The 17,812-nt window shown below is 59.8% G+C and overlaps 1 protein-coding gene across 1 annotated transcript in view; it reads right to left on the bottom strand.

Annotated features, from left to right (window-relative positions):
* NAV1 (neuron navigator 1) overlaps positions 1-14,060 on the bottom strand; it is a 69,091-nt gene extending 55,031 nt beyond the window's left edge. The window contains 6 exon segments of the mRNA XM_054395793.1: positions 9,509-10,237; positions 10,367-10,392; positions 10,533-10,931; positions 11,023-11,308; positions 13,006-13,091; positions 13,474-14,060. Coding sequence (XP_054251768.1) covers positions 9,509-10,237; positions 10,367-10,392; positions 10,533-10,931; positions 11,023-11,308; positions 13,006-13,091; positions 13,474-14,060 — 2,113 coding nt within the window.
* Between the last annotated feature and the right edge of the window lie 3,752 nt (positions 14,061-17,812).

Raw genomic sequence — 17,812 nt, 5'->3', positions numbered from 1 at the left:
TGCAGCTTCCCACCAGCCTTGTGGCTGCTCTCCAGATCAGCAGCGCCAGGCTGGCAGCGCAGGGGCTGGGGCACTGCCAGCACTGGGGACATTTCAGGTCTTCCAAAGAGCACAGAGGCATAAGCTTCACAAAAGCTGAGCTTTGGCCAGTCTGGGCTCCCAATAGAGCCAGTAAGGACTGGGTTTGGCCAAGGCTGTGCACTTTATGAGGATGATGTTCAGAGAATCATAGAATGCCTTGAGATGGAAGGGACCTTAAAGATCATCCAGCTCCAACCCCTGCCATGGGCAGGGACACCTCCCTCCAGACCTGGTTGCTCAAAGCTTCATCCACCCTGGTCTTAAACACTTTCAGGGATGAGATGTCCACAACTTCTCTGGGCAACCCCTTCCAGTGTCTCAACAGCCTCATAGTAAAGACTTCCTCCTAATGACCAATCTAAACCTGCCCTGCTCTGTCATCTGCTTGCAGAGTCTTGCTGCCAGCTTTGTCACACTTGGTGACAAAACCTTGCACAAGATGTGCAAATGGGGGACATGCAGCAACCCCAGATCCCAACCACACAGGCTGGCACCTAGCAGGGCTGGCATGAGAAATAAAAGCAGTTCAGCCTTACCCTAGTGCCGAAGGCATGGCACTACCCCTCTGCCATGCTGCAGCTCTGCCATTTCCCCCTCCAGCTCACACACCACCAGGTTTCAGTGCCCACAGCATAGCTCCTCCTTGTTTTCCTGAGGTACACCTCTGGCAGCTTCAACAAACTGCAGTTGCCTCAGCCATGAGCCATCCTTCCAACTCACCAAGCAGGAGAGGTTCCCATCCCATGCTGGTGAGCCAGAGGGGCTGGCACAGAGCCCAGTCCTCCTGCCACGTCACCTGTGCTGCCAGTCAGGCTCACACCCTGCCAAGGGAACCACAGCACAAACCCCTCAGCAGCAGTTTCTGGCCCAAAGTTACCCCCTGGGTCCCCTTTAGAAGGTCCCTCTGGCCAGCTCACCATCCCTTCCTCACCTGCACTGCCCTGGGGTGAGATCCAGCCTGGAGGAAACACCAGGACAGAGCAGCGCTGCCTTCACCCCTTCAGAAACTAATTCCTGGATTTCCTCCCAGTTCCTGCTGTGACTGCAGGGAGATGCTTCAGGCCAGACCCTTGCAGGTACATTGGCAAAGTGCTCACCTCACGATCATAGAGTCACAGAATGGGTTGGGTTGGAAGGGACCTTCAAGATGATCCAGTTCCAACCCCCTGCCATGGGCAGGGACACCTGCCACCAGCACAGCTTGCTCAAGGCCTCATCCAGCCTGGCCTTGAACACCTCCAGGGAGGGGACAGCCACAGCCTCTCTGGGCAACCTGTTCACCACCCTCACTAGAAAGAATTTCTTCCTCTTCTCCAGTCTCAATCTCCCCTCTCCCTGCTCAAAGCCATTGTCCCTCATCCTGGCACTCCCAGCCCTTGGCCAAAGTCCCTCCCCAGCTCTCCTGGAGCCCCTTCAGGTACTGGAAGGCTGCTCTAAGGTATCCCTGGAGCCTTCTCTTCTCCAAGTGATGAGCAGGAGGGCACTAGGACATACAAAACAAAGCTGACACGAGGGCTGTGGAGTGAGTAAGCATCACTGACACCTACACCAGGCAGCTGTGGAAAACTCTGTTCTCCCTACAGCCCCTCTGTGCCCCAGTGGTGAGGAAGGTGCAGACATATCCCTGCTGCAGGACCTGCCTGCATTCCACCAGGCAGCACATGCTGCCCATGAGCCACCCATGCAGCAGCTCCAAGGAGCTCCTGTGCCATGCTGGGCCCTGTGCTGGGGCCAGAGGGTTCTCAAGCCACTTCCCTGCTGTAAGGCTGCTCCCAGGAGTGAGGGAAAAGTCCTCTCAGTCACCCTGCACTGGTACTAAGCTCCCCCACAGGGGTTCCAGCAGCTCCTTCCAGCCTTTCTCTTGAATTAATAAAAAATACATTACTGCCTGGATTGGACAAATACCAGCGTCAGGGATGAAAGAAACGCTGGAAAGCAACAAAACGTGGAGGAAATGGATCAGAGGAAGGCAAGCCGAGCAGGGGGTGTGCTGGGCAGCGCTGCTCAGTGTCACACCCGCCTCGACACAGCCCCAGCTCCGTTTGCTCAGCTCCTGTCTCAGCCCTGCAATGCAGCATCCCCTGCCTTCCCAGCTCCCCAGCTCCGAGCTGCAATGCAGCAGCCTTGCAAAGCCCTCTCCCCTGCGCCCCCCGCCCCCACCGAGGCAGCCCCGAGCCTCTCCGGCCGGGCTCGGAGCCTGGCACCTGCTCTGCCTTCCCGAGCCGCCTCTTTCCCTGCCGGAGCCCAGGCAACCCCTCCCCTGGCTCCTCCGGGAGAGCTGCTTCATGTGCCCGGAGGAAGACGTGACTCTGCAGGGTAGGGGACATGGCAGCGCCACCCCGTGCCGGAGCTCCCACCCCCTGCATCCCTGCACCTCCGAGGTGCGAAGCCTGAAGAGGACAAGGACTAAGGCTACACCCAAGGATGGAGCCATTCCTGCTCCACCCAGCGAGAGGATCCAGACTCAGCAGCTTCACTGCGGGGCTCTCACCACAGCTGCCACCGGTACCAGGCACACCTCACACACTCACAGCCCCAAGACACCACTGCCACCACACACAGAGGGCACCAAATGCCACACAAAGGATGCTGTGGGCTGGACAAGTGATCAGTTTGCAGGACATGTCAGCAAGGTCCACCTACAGCGCAGAGCCAGGGGAGCAGCCTGGGCTGACCCCCAGCCCACAGCCCAAGCGGCAGGATGGTGGCTCAGCCACGCAAGCCAGGAGGCACATGCTGGCCACAGCAGACAGCCTGGCACTAGAGGCTGGCATCATTCTCAGCTTACACACCTTGGAGGGTGCACACTACAGCTCCTTGATGAGCTGAAATGAATCCTCCCCTGTGCAGTGGGCACAAACATCAGCCAAGTGCTGTCCTCAGATGCTCGAGCAAGGGTGGGCAGGGAGGACCAAGCAATGGTTGTCTGGCACCATGAGGAGGTGCACAGGAAGGCAATGAGCTGGTAACCTAAACGGGCAGAACAGGAGGATGTCAGAGGGCATCCATGCCAGGGAAGCTCTGTGGGCACAGAGATGCAAAACTGGGGACAGAGGCCATCAGGAAAGGATTCTCCAGAAGGACCCAGAACTGCCACCAGTTCCTCGAGTGCCACCCAAGCACATTGCTCAGAAGGCACCTGGACTGGGCAGGACCCATGGGTGCCCTTTTACAAGAGATCATCCCAGGGACCCTCCGCAGCTATTCTCAGGGTATGGCAAGGCCTTGAGGGCCTTTTTGAAGACAAAAAGATAGGCACTGCTGAAACAAATTCCTCCCCCAACAGCACTTCCAGAAGTGTGCACAATTTTGCATTCATTTACACATGTTCTCAGTGGAGAAATGATGGATTTGGGGGCAAGACACAGGCAGTGCCTGGGAAAGCCCCAACTGAACAGCAATTTTCTGGCTCTTTAGGGAGGAATTTCTTTCAGCAGTGCATATCTTCTTGTCTTCAAATGTCTCCTCTGCTGCTTTGCCCTGGGAAATTTTGAAAGACAGATCTAGATTGGTTTAATTATTTTTTTAAACACCTTTTTAACACTACCATTATCACTGGGAACATAGCACAGCCCAAACAACTTCAGCAGAAAGCTCTAAGGCCCCCAGGTCACATTTCCAGACCTCCCCAGTCCCTGCAGCCATCTCATCCAGGGACAGGAGACATCTACCACTCGCTGTCAGCTCCCAGGAGCAGGCTGGGAGCAGCAATACAACTATACACCTGAAATCATACAATCACAGAATTGTCAGGGTTGGAAGAGACCTTAAGGATCATCCAGTTCCAGATCCCCTGCAATGGGCATGGACACTTCACTCTAGATCAGGTTGCTCAGAGCCACCTCCAGCCTGGCTGCAAAAACCTCCAGGGATGAGGCTTCCACCACCTCCCTGGGCAACCTGTGCCAGTCTCTCACCACCCTCATGGGGAAGAATTTCTTCCTAACATCCAATCCGAATCTCTCCACTTCTAGTTTTGCTCCATTCTCCCCAGTCCTATCACCACTTCTCACAACCAGGTACCTCTCCCATTTCTCCTCACCCTGACCTCAAATGCAGGAGTCCAGCTCTGCAGGCAGAAATAAATAAATCCCCATCCTAACAACCTCATCATACAGGGGCCTTAAGAGAGGAATAACATCAGCATGACAGTGGTCCAGGACAGCTTCAGTGCTTTATGAGGCAATAACCTACTCCCAGTACTATGAAGAGCTACTTGGTCTCTGACCTCCTTATGCTCTCCTGCACAGCGCTGCAACAGGCCCAGTGGTGCCCAATTGAACAGCCAGGAATGCCACAGGGCAGAGGAAAGAGCACTGTGGGGCACAGGAAAGAGCACTGTGGGGCAGAGATCCTCCTTGTAATCCTGAACCATGTGCCTGGCCAGCAAGGCTGGTCACCAGGAGGGGATGCCCCTGGGCAGGGGTACCCTGGCAAGCCCATCCCCAGCAGGGTGGGAACGTGCTTGCACAAGATGTGTCAGACACCAGCCAAGTGTCTTTCCTGCACTGTGGCTTTTTTAACAACCACAGTCAGATGCAACATGAAGCTCCTGCCCTTCAAGGAGTCCATCTGCTCGTAGCAGCCCCTTGGCTCTCCTCCCCAGCACCAACAGGCTGCTGGCACCCACTGCCCAGCCAGCCCCAGCATAGCTGAGGACTGCCCTGCCCACATGTCAGGACCATGGAGGTACCAGGTCTCCAGGAGCACAAGTTGCCAGCATGGACATCCCTGCTGGGCCACTCGAGGAAGGGTGGCACTGCCCACCCACTGCCGGCCTCAGCTGCAGCAGTAGGAGAGCGATGCACTGTGGAGTTTGGCAGGGATGAAGAGTCCTGCAGCGAGCATTTCGGGGAACACCTCCTCCCCTGGGATCTCCCCTGTGCCTGCCTGGGCTGCTGCCCGTCCAACACCTACTGTGCACTCACTTCAGTGAATTGGCAGCCACTTGAGATGGCCATTTCCTTGGCCATCTCTTGCTGGATGTGCTCTGGGGACCTCTAGGTAAGTGCAGCAAGCAGGCTGGGCACTGCATCCCAGCATTAACAAAGTCACCCACAGCCTGTGTGTGCCCCTGCACCCTCCTGCCCACCACACATGGGGACAGCCACACTGAGCTCTGTACAGCCACACTGAGCTCTGCACGGCCACACTGAGCTCTGCACAGCCACACTGAGCTCTGCATGGCCACACTGAGCTCTTTACAGCCACACTGAGCTCTGCACAGCCACACTGAGCTCTCCACAGCCACACTGAGCTCTGCACAGCCACACTGAGCTCTCCACAGCCACACTGAGCTCTGCACGGCCACACTGAGCTCTCTACAGCCACACTGAGCTCTGCACAGCCACACTGAGCTCTCTACAGACACACTGAGCTCTCCACAGCCACACTGAGCTCTCCACAGCCACACTGAGCTCTCCACAGCCACACTGAGCTCTGCACGGCCACACTGAGCTCTCTACAGCCACACTGAGCTCTGCACAGCCACACTGAGCTCTCTACAGCCACACTGAGCTCTGCACAGCCACACTGAGCTCTCTACAGCCACACTGAGCTCTATACAGACATACCGAGCTCTGCACAGCCACACTGAGCTCTGCATGGCCACACTGAGCTCTGCACAGCCACACTGAGCTCTGCACAGCCACACTGAGCTCTGTACAGCCACACTGAACTCTGTATGGCTACAGTGAGCTCTGTAGGGCCACACTGAGCTCTGTATGGCCACACTGAGCTCTGCAGGGCCACTCCTGCTACCACGCTGGTCATGTACCCTATGAACCCTTCATCCCGTGGCCAGGCGCGGGGGTAATTAGCAAGCCCAGCTGCCAGTCAGCTTTGATGAGAAGCCTCAGCCTTTGGTCAATGTGAAATGTATAATTTGGAGGATGGAAATAGCCTCTTCAAAGCACATGTGGTTGCTGTGTCCCCATGACCTCTCCCATCTTGCGCAGGCTGCTCTGCTTTAAACGTGGTTCCATCTCCAGCAGCTCTACAAAGGCTTCGGTGCCATCAAACAGATGACACAGCAAGCATCAACCAAATGAGAGGTAACATTTGGCTGCTATTAAATAAACTGTACTTTTGGCCAGCAGAGGCTTGGGAGTGCTTCTGGCAGGGAGGAGCATGAGGTAGAGATGAGGACTCAGGTGTGGAGACCTGGTCTCTCCAAGCTATGGTGCCTGGTGGAACAGGGAGCTTTGGGCTAGGCAGAGGCAGCATGGATTTCTCAACACAGGTCAGCAGTTCAAGGACACCATGAGCTGTGAGGTTGAAGGTCCCTGCAACTCCTCCCTCTTTCTTCCCAGCACAAACCAAGCTTCTGGATCTTCTCATGCCACTTTGGATAGCAAACATGGCCAAACAGCTCAGGCTGATCACTCTCTTGCCAAAGAGATCCATAAAAGAAACAGGAAAAACCTTCCCTCTCTCTCAAGCACCTCCTGCAGCAACCAGGAGAAAGCTCCTCTCCTGGCCCTACTCAAGAGCCCACTCCCTGGAGCAAGTGGGATCCTTCTCCATCTCAGTCCATTCCCACCACAGGAACCACCTCTCCCTTGAGGAGCTAGGCTGTGGAATGTACTATCCACTCCTGAAGGTTTCATCTGCCTGAATCACCCCCGGTGCCAAGCAAAGGTCAGGACCAGAAGCTCAGCAGGCACCTGGGCTCACGCACCTCTAGCCATGGCTCTGCTGATGGCATGTAAGAGGTGATGGCACAGCCACCACTGCTGTCACACTGCTCCTTCCTCTGCACATCCCCAAGCTCCTGTCAGCATCCCCACCACAGGAGCTGTCAAGGACATGCCAGGCCTTGGCTGGCTTGCTTAAGTAGGTATGACTCAAGAGCACAACTCCACGAACATGCAGAGTGCCGCTGCACGGACGCAAAGTGACATTTCAGCAGGGTTCAGCTCTACCCTGCCCACCCCAGGCACTGTCCCCACCTGACACTGGACAACCAGCCCTCAGTCCCCACTGCAGGGAGCTCCACGCATCTTGGAAAACTCCCTCCCTTTCACCACAGATGTTGGTGGTCAGGTGTTGGAACATGCTGCCCAGGGAGGTGGTGGAGGTGTTCAAGAAACCTGTGGACATGGTTTAATGGCCATGGCGGTGGTGTTGGGTTGATGGTTGGACTCAGGGGTCTTAGAGGGCTTTGCCAACCAAAACTCAGTGATTCTGTGATTCAGAGGATGGATTAGCAGAGTTTGGCCCTGATGAGCCAGCTGACCAAGCCTTCAGATGGCAAGTTCAGTCCAAAGGGATGCTCAACACCTCCCAAGGTAAAGGTCAGACCCATGGCAAGCCCTGATGTAGGCCAGGGCTAAGCAACCATCCCAGAAACCAAAGCAGGTGTTGGAAGCACTTCCACAACACATGCTTCTCCTCAGCATGTGCACCAGTCACTGTCCTGGGCAGGATCTCTGGTCCTCCAGCAATGGCCACAAACTAGGAGTCCCTCCCACGTGTCAGTCCTGGACCTTCGGGGATGCTGCAAGAATTTCTCTTGGGGCTATTGAGGAAACCCTAAGAGCAAAGCATCACAGGGGGACCCCAAGATTCCCTAGGCATGCCAGCAGATCCCTTAGTCCTCTAAGTGACAAATCCCCCTGCAATCCTGCCCTGCTCCCCACAGCATCTGGTGCTCCCTTGGCATTAGGGCTGAGGATGGATATCCATGAGCCAGCTACAGGACCAGCAGGGCAGCCTGACACTCTGCAGCCCCCACTGTGAGGCTGACCTCCCATCCTGATCATCCTCACTGTGCCTGTCCATGCTTTGAGCTCACTTTCCACAAGCCACCTGCACAGCCCCAGCAAGCCCTGGGAAGCTCCAGGGGCTGGGGCTGTACCCAGCCAGGGAGAAGCTTAGGCAGGGTGCATGCCATGGCTGCTGCTCTAGTAGGTGAGCACAACCAAGGGGTCAAGAGCCACAGTCTGGAGGCTCTCTGCCTGTGTGCCAGCACACAGCAGTACACACTGTGCCAGGGGGACACTGCTCCTGTGCACTGGGACGTTGGGGCTGTGACACTGAACACTCCTGAAGCCGCAGGATGTGCAGCAGGGGACTGGACTCAGAAAGCATGGTTTGAAGGGTGCCCGACTTCAGTACCCACTCCACCTCTTCAAACCTCCTCCACAGTCTCAGATGGGGTGGATCTCTCCCCTCTCTGCCCACAGCACAGCTCTGCCCACAGCACAGCTCTGCTCACAATGAAGCCAGAAGAAGGCACCTTAAGCCAGTCCTCCAGCTGCCTGGCCTCCTAAAAGGGCGGCCCAGTCATGGAACTTGAAGGGACTAGACACAGCAGGGCTCCCAAGTCCCATGTGTATCACTGCTCTCCCCCACTACCAACCATCAAGGCTTTAAACCCAGCTAGCTCAGGCGCGGGGAGCACCATGACAGCTGTGCAGAGCTTGTTTGCCACCTTCTCACACCAGTTTGCCAGACCAAATGGAGCTCTTTGGAGTCGCAAGCCTCCCACGGTCCTTGTCCAGCTGAGCCCATGGGAGCTGCCAATCGGGAAGCAGCGGGGAGTAAGCGTCAGTGGGAAGCAGGAGGGCTCCCGAGGCTGCCAGTTTCCTAGAGATCAGCACGCAGCCATGCGGGAAACGGGAGGGCTGGGCACGCCGGCACTGAGACCTGGGCACGCATGTACCGAGACCCAGTGCCACGGCCCACGAGGGTGGCAGCAGGTCCCGAGATGAGGGGCACGGCCGACACAAGGACCGGCGCCTGTTGCTCCGACGAGAAGCCACCGTGCACACAAGGAACTCTCAACCGCGCAGGCTCAGCCATGAAACCCACCGGGACGAGAAGACGCAGGCGGCCACAGGCTGCAACCAGCTCACGCGAACCCTGTGGCAGCATCTTTGGAGGACCCTCCTCGGCCAGAGCCCAGGACCCTGGAGGAGCTCTGGACCCGAGGGCCCCTGCCCAAAGCGCAGACAGCGGCACGGGCACGGCGCCTCCACCAGCAGGCTCCCAGAGAGAGCAGCCAAGGTTAACCCCCGGGGCCATCCCCATGGCAGGGAGCAGTAGCTGTGCCGGGCCGGGCAGCCTCCATTGTATGTGGCGGGGTGTAGAGTCAAGGGGTGGCCAAAAGGACACGTAGGGGAGGACGAGCTCGACCATGACCTGCCACTGCTCCTGGCCAGGGGGCCGAGAGGAGGCTGTGTGCTGGTCCGACGGCGCCTTGCCCCTCAAGAAAACCATTAGCAGCACCGCTGCGCCTTCTGCCCCAACACCGCCTCTCCCTCAGCTCCCCTTCTCCTTGTCCCCAGCGCTGGGGACACTGCTGCAGTCCCTGGCGTGTCCTTCCCAGAGGCTGCCGACCCCCTCGACGCCCGGCTTGGCCGGACTCCCACCATGCCCCCATCCCCTGCCACCGACGCGGGCGGGGCACAGAGCCCGCACTCACCCAACATCTGGCTGAAGAGCAGCTGCTCCAGGTCGCCCAGCACCGTCACCACCAGCTCGGGGTCCACCTTGAGGTAGGGCTTCTCCTCGGCGCCCGCCGCCACCGCCGGCCCCTTCCCGCCCAGCAGTTCATCGTCGCACTTGCCGCCGCCGCCGCCGCCCCCGCCAGCCTCGGGGGCCTTGCTGAGGGGCTTCACCTCCGCGTAGGGCCCGCGGGGAATGCGGCTGGGCTTGCCGGCGGGCGGCGGCTTGGCGGGGCCGGAGGGGCGCGGCGACAGCAGCGAGTGCTCGGAGCGGGACAAGCTCCGCGACATGGCGGGCGCCTCCCGGCCACGGGGGCCGCCGCCGCCCCGGCCACCGCCCCCAGCCGCCGCCCCCGTTGGCGACGCCTTGGCCATGTCGTCGCTCCAGCGGGGCTCGTAGAGCTGCCGCTTCTTCTCGGCGTCGGTGAGGAAGGCCAGGTTGGTGAGCGACTTCTGCTTACGCAGGTTGGTGCCGGCCGGCAGCCGCCCCTCCGCGCTGCTCGCCTTGAAGACGCGCAGCTCCGCACCCCGCGGCCCCGCCGCCGCTGACTTCGCCCGCTTCGGCATCACCGCGCCGCCGTCGGGGCCCCGCCGGTAACCGCGCTCCTCCTCGCCCAGCTCCACGTCGGGAAGACTCTTGAGGTTGCTCCCCAGCATCCCCGCGCTGCAACCATTTAACCCGCCGGGCGCTGCTGCTGCTGTTGCTGCTGCGGCACCGAGGACACACCGGGCGAGACAGAAAGAGAAGCGCCGTCAGTGCCCGCCCCAGCGGGGCGGAGCGGGACAGGACGGGGAGGAGATGGGGGGCGAGGTGGGGATGAACGGCGCGGCCCCACCTCGCTGCTCCGCCGGCGGCGGGACACTGCGAACCAGCGGAATGTCAGGGGCGAACAAAAAGAGCCCTCCCTCCTCCGCGCCCGGCTGGCGCGAGCAGGGGGCGGGCCGCGGCGCGCGCGCCCGCGGCAGGGAAGAAGAGAGAGGAGAGGGCGCGCGCCGCGGGGCGGGGCGAGGCGGGAGCGCGCGCCGACCCCGGAGACGTGCAGAGCCGAGCACGAGCAGCGAGAGCGCGCGGGAGCCGGGGGCGTGCGGGACAGCGGGAACGTGCGGGACAGCGGGAACGTGCGGGACAGCGGGAGCGTGCGGGATAGCGGGGACGTGCGGGACAGCGGGAACGTGAGGGACAGCGGGAGCGTGAGGGACAGCGGGAGCGTGCGGGATAGCGGGGACGTGAGGGACAGCGGGAGCGTGCGGGACAGCGGGAACGTGAGGGACAGCGGGAAAGTGAGGGACAGCGGGAACGTGAGGGACAGCGGGAACGCGCGGGACAGAGGGGGCATGCCGGGCAGCGGGGGCGTGCGGGACCCAGGAGCAGAGGAACTGCGCACCGCAGACCAAGTGGGACTACGTGGGACAGCGGGACACCGGAGACCCCGGGGCCATGCGGGACCCCGAGGGCAGAGGGACCGTGCAGGACCCGCAGGATCATGTGGACCCTGGGGCCATGTGGGACTCCCGGGCCGAGGGCTGCAGCTGCAGGCGCCGTGTTGGCTGTACCCCGTGGGTGCCGCGGGAGCTGCCCCCGCATCGAGCCAGCAGCCGCTGTGCCCGGAGCTGCCCGCAGCCCCCGAAGTCCTTTGCAGGCAGGGACGTGGTGGGTGCAGGCTGGGGAATGGGTGAAGCCAGCGTGGGGGGGCCAGGCCCTAGCACCCTGCTTGGGAAGCCCCCCTCGTCCCGCTTGCCACAGTCCCCACACCAGCCCACAGTGGCACCCTGGGGGCCTGCACCCCAAACAGTGCAGGAAGGGGTCAGGGTGGTGCCAGGAGCCCCCCCGAGGGACACCGTGGCCCCCAAACCCAGTGGGGCCTCTCCAATGAGCCAGGGGAATTAGGGAGGGAGAGAAAAGAGGGGGAGTGGGATCTGGTTATCATCATTTTTCATTAATTAGCCGTCCCTCGGGAGGGGTGAATTAAGTCTATTTGGTGACCTCACGCAGGCTACCATGGCAACCGCCGGAAAATATTGCATTAGAGCCATCCCCATGTGCGAGATAAGGAGCTGGGAAGGCCAGGGGTGAGGAGCGCTTTTCCCCCCCACCCCCTGCCCGGCCCCCTGCACGGGGCACGACCACGCTGACCAATTCGGGGTGCAACCCATGGTGGTGCTGAGGAGCCTCGAAAACAACCCAGCCTGGAAGGGACAGCTAAGGGTGACCAAGAAAAAGTGTGCTTTGCACCCAAAGGTGCTGCTGGGGCAGGATGGGTACACAAGCCACTCGCTGCACCCCAAAGCCACTGCGACTTGGCAGGGGGTGGGGTTGTTGCAGTCCTCACTGAGCTGTGAGGCCATCGAGGGCATTGGAGCCCTCTGCGGGCAGTTCTGGAGGGGTTAAGTCATTTTGGGGCCACGAGGTGATCCTTACACCTCCCAGTGTTCCCTGTCCCCCCTGGCCAGGCCAAAGAGAGCCTAGGCCCAGGGTGGATGCATGAGGCATGAGTCAGGGGAAGGATCCAACCCTTTCCCCGGCACCAAATCCGCTCAGCCTCATCCCACAGCTCCCCACGGCAGCAGGCAGCTGTGCTGGGAACATGCCAGCCCCACTCGCTCCCCCTTCTGTCTCCTGGAGAATCCTCCTGCCCACCAGAGCTCGCAGTGCTTCCCAAGTCAGGGCTCAGCACTGAACCCTGTCACCCACTGGCTGCATGGCAGCGATGCCAGTTCCCCACTGCAAGCCTGGGCTGTACCATGAGCTCCCGCGGCTCTGACCGACTTCTGTCCCTTCAAATCACCCGGCAAAGCTCCCGGCTCTTCTTTTTTTTCCCCTTCCCTGCACATCCCTGAAGCAAATCCATCCTCCACTGCTGCTTCCCTGGCAACCACCGCCCCAGCATCCCCTCCAGCAGCCACCCTCCTCCCTTCCCCCTAAAATCTGTCCCCAAAGTCAGCACTGAAGGGACTGGGGTGTCCCCAGCTCTGCAGTGAGAAGCTTGAATCTGGGCTCCCTTGACCCCCAGGAAAAAGAGTGTCCCGGCAGTGGGTGTGGGGAGCCAGCAGTGCTGCAGCACCCACCCCCGCAGCAGCTCCCTGGAAATGGGTCACCCCTGGAGCTCGCTGGGAAACGGCAAGAGCCAAGCGGGGTGATGTCCTGGCAGTGCCACTCGAGGGGAGGGCCCCCCGACACCAGAGCAACTGTGGGGGATGCCAGCGTGGCTCCAGTGCCCAGGTGAGGCCATGCCACTGGGTGTAGTTTTGTGGCCACTGAGGGTCACCAGACAAGGCAGCTGCAGCTGTGCCCTTCCCAGGGCCCTTGGGACACCTCCTGTGTAGGGGATCCCCTCATCACCCCACTGACCTCCAGCCCTGGCTCCCTTTCTCACATGGGGCCACAAAGGTCCGAGCCCCAATATGAACCTGTGCCCCCCAGCACCATCTCAGCAAGACCCCCATATCCCCAGTAACCCCTCCCCCCCAGACTCACTCAGGTATCCAGCTTTGGGGTCAGGTCCCTCCGCAGTCACAGGGCCCTCGTCACCCGTGGACATGGCTCCCTCATCCTCCTGCAGCCTGGGGGCAGAGGAGGGGTGAAACAGGGGAAGCAGGGGTGCATGGCGGGGTGCAGCCAGATAAGGACCCCCCAGGAGACAGAGACATGGTGCCACGAGCTCTGCCAGGGTTTGGGGACAATGGTCCTATGGCATGGGGGCTCCAAGGGCACCCCACTCCTCACTGAGTCCATCTCCTGCCCTGTACCATTGCCCATGAGTGCCCCATGAGCCCCCAGCACCTCAAACCCAGCAGGAACCCTCCTTTTGTGGCAGTGACCCCAGACCAGACTCCACCAAACCCTGTGGCCATCCCCTCCGTGCCCACCTGCCTCCCCGTGTCCCCATGTGCCCCTTTCCCCACATACACCCCAGCCCCATGCCCCTGGTGCCCAGACACTCACCGGTAGTGGAAGGGTGCCACGGTGGCGGTGACAGGGTGGCTGTGCAGGGGGCCTGAGGAGAAGGTGATGGCCCCTGACCCAAACATGGAGCCTCGACCCTGTGAGCTGCCAGGGGGTTCATCCTCTACCTCTGCAGTGGTCACCAAACTGCCCTTGCTGAGGGACCCCCCTGGATGCCCTCCACCCCTGCCCTGTGTCAGGGTGGGTTTGGGCTGCTCCGTGGGCTCCCCGACCCTGCCTGCTCCTCTCCTCCCACTGCCCACTACCTCTGGCCACTTCTTGGGAGGCACCAGGGGTCTCGACGAAGCTCTCTGCCCCCCCCCGGAAGGGATGCTGGGGCTACCCTCCCTGCTCTTGGCTGGCTCGCGGCCGGGGGCTCTGCCGCTGCCTTTGGGCTTGAGGATCTTGGTGCTGGGGGCCAGCGCTTTCCCTGGCTGGGGGGACAGAGCCCCTGCAGGGACAGGGAGTGCCAGGGTGCTTGGAGGGGCCGTGGCGTGCAGCTTGCCGTGGGCTGTGGCGCGGGGCACAGGGATGGCAGAGGTGAAGTGGCTGCGGGCGGCAGGGTTGATATTGGCCATGCCATTCATCCTGGTGAGGTGGCTGTGGGGGGAAGAGAGGGTTGAAAAGAGCCTGGCACAGCAAAGTGGTGGGCGGGGGGGCACTCACATTCCCTCAGACACACTGAACCCTGGTCTTGGCCCCCACTGACTATGAGTGCTTGGTGGCCCCATCCCAGGAGGAGGCCACAAATTATGTCCCCTCACAGGAATCCACAGGGGCAGGGCACATGTGCCATCCTCCCTTAGCAACCCTGTGCAGCATCATCCTCATGTATCCAGGTCCCTGTGGCAGGTCCCTGCAGCAAGGCCACACAGGCACAGACCCTCACCAGGTAGAGCTGCACCACAGGAAGGATAGACCCCTCTTGGCCACCCAAAACCTTTTTCTGCTCCCTAAAACCACCTCCTGGTCAACAAAGGCCATCTCTTGGTGACCCATGTCATTTCCCAGACACCTAAGGTCATCTTCTAGCCACTTAAGACCATCTCCTGGACATCCAAGACTATCTCTTGTCCATCCAAGACCAAATCCTGGTCATCTGAGACCATCTCCCAGCCACCTGAGATCATCTCCTGATCTCTCAGGACCACTGTCCAGTACACAGAGACCATCTCTGTCACCCCAGTCCTCAGGCTGAGTCCCATCTGTAACAAATTTTAAAGGCATAGCCTTAAACTACCACACCTCCCCACCCCCAGTGTTCCCCAGTGTGGTGCAGCCACCCCATGTCTCCATTCTCCTGTTCTCATCTTGCTCCTCAGTGACGCTCCCTGGCACCACCACCCAGATAGTGCCCCACATCCCCTTGCCTTGGCGTTTTGCTCTGTGCAGATGAGGCCAGGGGCTTGGTGCAACATCCCACCCAAAGCACCCATGGGCAGGGCTGTCTGTGCCACCACTCATGACTGGGACTTCAGCATGGTCACAGCAAATGGAGAAGCTCATGCCTCCTGCAGGCTTTGCTCAGGCAGGCAGATCAGAGCTCAGCAGGAGTCATCTTCACCTCCCAACAACCTCCTGTCTGCAGCTCTCCAGGAAAATAAAATAAATAGATAAATAAACCAAAACTCAAAAGGAAAGGTTTTCTGCAGGGGATAGAGTGGTGTCTGGAAAGAAAGGGAGATGTGGCTGCATGGATGCCTGTGCCAGCCTCTGCCTCCTCACCCCAGTACAGCCACAGAGAATCAAAAGTCTAACATGCACTGGATGCTGCCACAGGTCTCCCAGGATACATTTTCGGGGTCACTGCAGCGTGGTTCTGCTCACCCCTCTTGAAGGAAAACCTCTGGGGAGGGGAGCAGAAATTTTCAGGGGGTCCACAAGGATCCTCGGGGAACGATAAGTTCCAGGTCGGGCAACTTCAATGCCTGTCACCCCTGAAGGATTCTTCTCCGTGCTGGCTTGGGGCCGGCTGGGTGCAGCGAGCACAAGAGGCGCTTTGTGTGCCCGCTCCAGCGAGCACGCTCGGGGCCGTGCTGGAGCCGGAGCCGTTCCCGGGGGGCCGGGGCCGCTGCTGTCCAGGTAGGGGCCGCACACACAGGGGCTGCTCTGTTCGGGGCTGGCAGCCTGGCTGCCTTTCAAACCACCCGGCCGAGACCGAGCTGCCCGGAGCTGGAAGGGTTCCCTGGCAAGCCACAGGGTTCAGGGGGCTGGCTCTTGTCACCTCCAATGGGAACAGCACCCAGCCCTGCACCCCTCATATCTCCGGGGGGAGGGGGTTCATGGGCAAGGCCCAAAAATGCCCCAAAATGCCCCATTTTGTCTCTTCCCAGCCCTACAGCTACCTCGAGCCAAGTTCCCCCCAGGCTTTGGGGAGTTAGCTAGCACCAAGCCTTGCCCCACTTTGCCCACGGTGAGCCCCCCACCGCGGGTGACCACAGCCCTGCCACAGGCAGTACTTGGATGAAAGCACCCAAATTCCTTCCCCGGGGCACGGGGAGAAGGTGAGCAGACAAAATCTAAACACTGCAGCTGACCCAGGGCCAGCCAGGAGCTACAAAGGCATTTCTAAGGCATTTTTAATTAAGAGGCAAAGGGACCTGACACACCCAGCTCTGGGCTTGCTCTCGTTGAAGCTTTCGAAATGACCACGGAGGTTTTCTCTGCCCCCACTGGCCATCTGAGATGCCTCTGCCTCCACTCACCATGTTCATGGCCCTCAGTGGAGGGAAGGAGGGCCAAGGTACCTGGAGGGATCCATGACCAGGATCCAGCCCTGAACTGTTGCATGGGATGAGATAGAGACAGGCACTGGGGATCTGTCAGCCCTGCACTGGCAAACAGGTCTGGATGCGGCCCCACGGGAGGTTAGGCAGGGTGGCAGAGCTGGGGTCTCACTGGTGCTGGGCAAGGGTGGGACCTGTCCAGAAGCCCTGTGAGGCCACACAAGGGATTTCCTTGCACCCACAATAGTGCATAGCAGCCAAGGCTCGGCAGCCAGCAGCCAGCACTAGACAGGAGCCAGAGACCAGCTTCCCCAGAGACACAATACTCCCAACACAGCCATCAGTGAACACAGGCAGCAGTCAGCTCCCCTCAGCCCTTCTGCCTTTTCCCTGGTTTCACCTCACAACTCACACTCACAAACCCCAGTTTTGCACTCTTCACCCTCTCTAACCCAGCCCCTTGCCCAGTGCCTGGGGACAGAGCAGGTCTCAGCTTTGAGCTGCAAAACATCTGCCAAGTCCTATGGGGTTGTCCTTGCCCCCTCCCATAAGAGTAGGGACACCTGGGATGGGGCCAAGAGCCAGTGAAGCTCCAGCCTCGTGGACAAGGGTGGCTCAACCACTGTCCCCAACTCAACTACTTCACCCTCCATGTCCCTTGCACAAACATCTCCAGCCCCAAGGTTGTTGCTGGTGGATTTTCTCCTAACATAGAGAAAGATCATCTGCCACTGCCTCTATCCAGCTGGCCCTGAGATCATCTTCAGCCAACTCAGAGGTGAAAAAAAAGTCCATCCAGCTTTATGCTACAACCTTCCCTCCCCCAGCAACCTCTGAGCACCATCAGTGTGCAACAAACACCCTCCAGCCCTGCCTGCTCACCAGACATGTGGCATCAGGACTGGGACCAGGTTTTTTAGGCTTTTTTTCCAGTCTGTTCACTTTGGATTTCTCTCCTTAAGACATAACTTCCATTTCTCCTCTCCAAGCCCACCAGCAGCCACCTCACTGCCATGCCATGGCTGCCAGCAGGTGCCAAAGCTGCCATGCTGCCCACAAAAGAAATCAATTCTCTCTTGTGCTCACAGGGTGGAGGTTTCCCAGGAGATGCCAATGCTGCTGGGAGCCAGGGTCTGGAGCCAACCCCTCCCCAAATCACACATCTCAGGGATCTCCAAGGATTCACATTGCTTCCCTACACCCAGCTAAGCATGGGTGAGACCTCCTCAGGCCTCACCCTCCCTGAGAGATGCTGGGGGCTGCCCTGGGGCTGGGCAAGGGGAGATGTGGATGTGACCCTGCTCCTCAGGGCTGTAACATCAGACAGACCATTGGGCTGGGGTCTGGCACCCAGGGATGCCACCAAGGTGGCAAACCCAAGCAACTGCCATCAGTGTTGGAAGATATCCAGAGAAGGGCCACGAGGATGAGCAGAGGGCTGGAGCTGCTCTGCTCTGGAGACAGCCTGAGAGAGTTGGGGTTGTACAGTCTGGAGAGGAGAAGGCTCCCAGGAGACCTTCTTGTGGCCTTCCAGGATCTGAAGGGGGCTAAAAGAAAGATGGGGAGGGACTTTTGAGGGTGTCAGGGAGTGACAGGACTGGGGGGGTGGAGCA

This window comes from Indicator indicator, chromosome 35, assembly GCF_027791375.1.
Source record: "Indicator indicator isolate 239-I01 chromosome 35, UM_Iind_1.1, whole genome shotgun sequence".
NCBI classification, from domain to species: domain Eukaryota; kingdom Metazoa; phylum Chordata; class Aves; order Piciformes; family Indicatoridae; genus Indicator; species Indicator indicator.
Note: the sequence above shows the minus strand (reverse complement) of the source record. Positions and strands in the feature narration are given on the sequence as shown.